Raw genomic sequence first — 5,307 nt, 5'->3', positions numbered from 1 at the left:
AGGGAGGGGAAGGGGGGGGTGTGAGGGAGGGGAAGGGGGGGGTGTGAGGGAGGGGAAGGGGGGGGTGTGAGGGAGGGGAAGGGGGGGGTGTGAGGGAGGGGAAGGGGGGGGTGTGAGGGAGGGGAAGGGGGGGGTGTGAGGGAGGGGAAGGGGGGGGTGTGAGGGGAGGGGAAGGGGGGGTGTGAGGGAGGGGAAGGGGGTGTGTGAGGGAGGGGAAGGGGGGTGTGAGGGAGGGGAAGGGGGGGGTGAGGGAGGGGAAGGGGGGGTGTGAGGGAAAAGCAGACCCTCCCTCCCCCGGGGGCTAACCCTCATTCCCCCCGCGGCTCGATCCCGCCTCCCATTCCAGTGCCCGCCCCCGTGCGTGTTCCCGCCGCCCCCCGCGTGCCTGCGCGGCGCGTCACTCCGTCAGCCGGAGCGCGCCCGGGCGGAGCGGCCACATCCACTTCGCGGGCTGCCGGAGAGCTCGCTCCGTCCCTCGGGCCGGACACTCAGAGCAGCGCCCGGCGGCCCCGGCCTCTCTCACTGGTAACGGCAGCAGCGGCGGCGCTCACTGTGTCCCGGGCCCGGGGGGTGGGGGGAAAGCGCGCTCCGGGCCGGCCCGGCCCCGCGCTCTCTCTCTCTCTCTCTGAGAGCCGCTCGCTCTCTGCAGCGAGTTGTCTGCGCGGGAGGGAAATGGGCCTTGAACCCGCGCTCTCGACTGCAGCCTCCAGCCAGCCTCGCAAGCGAGCTCCGGGGCCGCGGAAGGCGGGGCGCCCCCGACAAGATGGGCGGCGGCGGGAGCGGGCGGGATGGGGCGCGGCGGCGGGAACGGGCGGGATGGGGCGTGGCGGCGGCGGGAGCGGCCCGGGGGCTGAGGGCTTTTCTGCCGATCCATCTCCAGCACCGACTGAGATCAGCGGGAGAGGGAAAACTGCTCATTTGTTGATTCAGTTTAAAAATAATCGAGTTTGTGTTCTCCAAGAATTCAAATCCCGCGTTGGATTTCCCTGACTGACCGAATGGAAAATATATTACAAATAGCGTTTAGACACCAGGATTAAACCTGGATCAATGATTCGGTGCCATAAACATCCCGTTATTGCCGTCACGGAGCAAAATGTCTCTCGCACCGATTTATGAATTAATCTCGGGCCGAAATGATTTCGTATGACATCCGAAACAACCCGGCGGGAGCGAGCGTGCGCGCGCGGCCCCGAGGCGGGAGGCGCGGCCCCGAAGGCGGGAGGCGCGCCGCCCGGGAGGTGGCGGCAGAGGCGGGCAGTGCCCACCGCCGGGCTGCAGCGCGCAGTGGGGGAGGGGGAGCACCGAGCAGCTCTAATCCACTTCACACTGATGTACATTGAGAGCCCTCCGGGGGAACTCGGACATTACCAAATAATCAGCTTCTCCAACAAGTGTTCAGCTGCTGCAGGCAGACAGACTGTGGAGAGAGTTCACAGAATCCCTACCGGAGGCCATTTGGCCCATCCAGCCTGCACCAAGCACACTCCCACCTAGATCCCATCCCCATAACCCCGCATGTTTACCTTGCTCATCCCCCTGACACTCGGCGGCAATTTGGCATGACCAATCAACCTAATCAGCCCATCTTTTGAAGTGTAGGAGGAAACCCGCGAAGACGCGGGGCGAACGTGCAAACTCCACCCAGACAGTGATGACCTGAGGTTAGAATGGAAGCCGGGTCTCTGGGGCTGTGAGGCAGCAGTGCTCGCCACCGTGCCAGCCCACAAAGAGATTCGAAATGAAGTCAGGATGAGAAGGATGGGCACCTCCTGGAAGAAGTAATGGCAGGCAAAATTTGCAGTTAATAGCAGAATTAGGAATATATGAAGCCAAGAATAAAGCAGATTTATTCAATATGGGATGTTATAGAAAGCAGAAATAAGTCGTATTAAAATATCCAAGTTTAGATGCCTTTTTTTCTTTCAAGAACCATGATTGATGCTGCCCAATTTAGTTTTAAGATTTCACATTCTAAATGCATCTTGTTTATTGGCTATATACAAAAACTTCAATTACTTTGTTCCTTTTTTTGCCAGTTGCTTGCAGTGCAAAATGGGTGAAGTCGTTAAATACATTGATGACGAACATAAAAATGCATTTCTGAAGACGCTGAACGAACAGCGATTAGAAGGAGAGTTCTGTGACATAGCCATTGTGGTGGAAGATGTTAAGTTCCGAGCACACAGATGTGTTTTGGCAGCTTGCAGCACTTACTTTAAGAAGCTGTTTAAAAAACTGGAGGTAGATAGTTCTTCAGTGATTGAGATTGATTTTTTGCGTTCAGATATATTTGAAGAAGTGCTGAATTATATGTACACCTCCAAAATCTCCGTGAAGAGAGAAGATGTGAACCTGATGATGTCTTCTGGACAAATCCTCGGTATAAAATTTTTAGATAAACTATGTACTCAAAAGCGTGATGTGTCTCCTCAACAGAATGCAGTTCGTCGCAAAAGCCGATACCCATACAGTATAAGTGCAAAAATCCATCGGCCCTCAGTAAATAGCACTGATGAGGAGATAGAGGAAATTGGAGATCAACTTGAAGCCCAGTCAGAAGAGGCAATAGAAGAAACCGTACCGAATCAGGATGATGGGAAGTCCCAAGCTAATGGCCTTCGAGTTCAGGAAGCCATCTTAAAAGAACTTGGAAGTGAAGAAGTGCGTAAAGTCAATTGCTTTGCATCAGAAGTGGAAACCATTGAGACAACTGAACCAAAGGATGTGACTCCCCAACCACCTCCAACTATTGCTTTCAATGACAGCATGAGCGGAGTCAAGGAAGAACAGCCACCTGGCTGGACGGCAAGCACTGATGTGAAATTTGAATATTTGCTGTATGGGGATAGGGAACAGTTCAGTTGTCAGACCTGTGGCAAGTCTTTCACCGATGAAACACGTTTGAGGAAACATGAGAAGTTGCATTCTGCTGACCGACCATTTGTATGTGATATCTGCTCAAAGGCCTTCACCACACAAGCTCACTTGAAAGAACATCTCAAAATTCACACAGGTTTCAAACCTTATGGGTGTGATGTGTGCGGAAAATCTTTCATTAGAGCACCTGACCTAAAGAAACACGAACGAGTCCACAGTAATGAAAGACCCTTTGCATGCCACATGTGTGACAAAGCCTTCAAGCACAAGTCTCACCTGAAAGATCATGAGCGGAGGCATCGAGGTGAAAAGCCATTCGTCTGTGGTTCCTGTACTAAAGCATTTGCCAAAGCTTCAGATCTGAAGAGGCATGAAAACAATATGCACAGTGAACGCAAACAAGTGCCTACAAGTGTGATTGCCAGTGAAACCGAGCAGTTGCAAGCTGCTGCAATGGCAGCTGAAACAGAGCAAAACCTGGAAAGTATAGCCTGTAGTTGAAGCTAAATTAATGCTAGTTTCCCTATTTCTCTTTTGTTTCTGTAAAGGGTTTCTATCAAACATAGATGACTGAATTAATAAACAAGACCCTTATGTATTTTTGCCTTCAAGTTGTTCCTTTTCACAATTTTTATGAAGAATCCTTTTTTTCTGTCTGTGTACATAATAATATATTTAGACTAAATTGTTGCACTGTATAAGGAATTAATAGGGTTGGCCATTTGGGACAACAAGATAAATTACGGAATTGAACACTTCAGATGTTTATTTTAATCCTTGTATGGTGCAATAATGTATTTATGGCATACTTTGAGTGATGTGTTACAGTTTTAAAGATTTTTTTTTTAAATGAAGTTTTTAATGTTTTGGCCTGCCACTGCAGACTTTTTGATTATATTCGGTGATAGCAAATGAGTCACTAGGGTCAAAACCCTTTAGGAATAAGATCAAAGTATTTTTGATACCCATTCTTTTGGATAGACACCTGCCCACAGATATGTTGCTAATTTAGTTGGTGCAATTTTATGCCTAATTTTTAAGCATTCTTAAGAGAAAAGAACTACTGCTGGTGTTTTTTTTTTGTACCACTATTTATTTTAAATAAGTTTCTTTAAGGGAAGCAAAGATGATTTTTGTATAGCCTATATCACATGTTGGTCTTACTTTATACCAGCTAATGGTGCAGGATGCATACATTGTGATGTACGCAGATTTCTTTGTACCACATGTTCTATAATGGTAAAATAACATAATTATCAATGTTAGTGTTCTTAACACAGAATATGATGTAATACGATATATTTGCATACAGTATCTCCCTTGTTAAATTGAAGCTGGAGTTGTGGATTTCGACAAATAACATAAGAACATAAGAACATAAGAAATAGGAGCAGGAGTAGGCCATCTAGCCCCTCGAGCCTGCCCCGCCATTCAATAAGATCATGGCTGATCTTGATCAACAGCAGACCTTGGCAACAGCAAAGCTTCGGACTCAAACAAGATACTTGCCACATCCCTAAAAAGGTTTTGGAACAAGATCTGGATCGCTAGCAACTTAACAATGGAGCAATGCTACTTTTTTGCCAGCACTTAAGAAATCTCTCTTCAAAGAAGTCATCTGAGCATTCCAATCTTATAGTAAAATTAAGTAGATACTTGTCTGTAAATATTTTAAATTAAAAATGAAATAATTGTAAAATTTACTGTTAGATTTGACTTCAGATTAAGTTGTCTTGCCCAGCTCAAAGTTTAGAAAATATTATTAAAATTTTCATACATATGCATATTTTTGAGTAGCCAAAGTGACATGTTGGTCTTACATTATACCAACTAATGATGTAGGTTATATATATCGAAGTGCTTTCACCCTAGTCTGTGCCAGTGGCTGCATCCATGTGTCAAGCCTGTAGTGATATGTAAGCGATGTGCTTACAAATTAGCTGTCAATGTTTTGATATGAACGTTTTGTGATTGACATGTACAAATTTGAATTGGGTCATTTGAACATATTTTGTTTTCAGTTTCATAATTGGTTTGATCAGTGTTAGACTAAAATTAACTTGTCTTTCTCAGAACATTTACTATTGTCTGAAAAAAGTCTTCTGCGAATTAAAATGTAAACATTTTCGAAAAACATGTCACTGACTTTTTCTTCCCCTTTTAAAACATATATTTAGCATTTTTATTCATTTATTACTGTTGTCGTAACATCCCCAACAACATTTTGGGGGAATCACACACTAGATATGAGAGCATGTCAGAGGCAGCCTTTTCTGTGGGGAGTGACTCACCTCCCAACTCCTATACCTACAAGACATATGTGAGAAATGTGACAAAATGCTCTCCACTTTGTGGATGAGTAAAATTCCAGCAACACTCAAATAACTCATTATCCAGGGCAAAGCAGTCAGCTTGATCAACACCCCA

General features: G+C 46.4%; 1 protein-coding gene across 1 annotated transcript; it reads left to right on the top strand.

Annotated features, from left to right (window-relative positions):
* The first annotated feature begins 412 nt into the window (after positions 1-412).
* On the top strand, positions 413-5,009 carry zbtb14 (zinc finger and BTB domain containing 14). The gene is made up of 2 exons (XM_078205669.1): positions 413-525; positions 2,040-5,009. The coding sequence occupies exon 2, from the start codon at positions 2,056-2,058 to the stop codon at positions 3,379-3,381; it is 1,326 nt and encodes a 441-aa protein (XP_078061795.1). The 5' UTR covers positions 413-525; positions 2,040-2,055; the 3' UTR covers positions 3,382-5,009.
* The last annotated feature ends 298 nt before the right edge of the window (positions 5,010-5,307 follow it).

Source organism: Mustelus asterias, unplaced genomic scaffold (assembly GCF_964213995.1).
Source record: "Mustelus asterias unplaced genomic scaffold, sMusAst1.hap1.1 HAP1_SCAFFOLD_900, whole genome shotgun sequence".
Classification (NCBI taxonomy): domain Eukaryota; kingdom Metazoa; phylum Chordata; class Chondrichthyes; order Carcharhiniformes; family Triakidae; genus Mustelus; species Mustelus asterias.
The sequence above is the reverse complement of the archived record's forward strand: the minus strand, read 5'-3'. Positions and strand labels throughout refer to the sequence as shown.

Bases quoted from the DNA above. Each gene is read 5' to 3' on its own strand.
- zbtb14 (XM_078205669.1), top strand. From the start codon at position 2,056: ATGGGTGAAGTCGTTAAATACATTGATGACGAACATAAAAATGCATTT.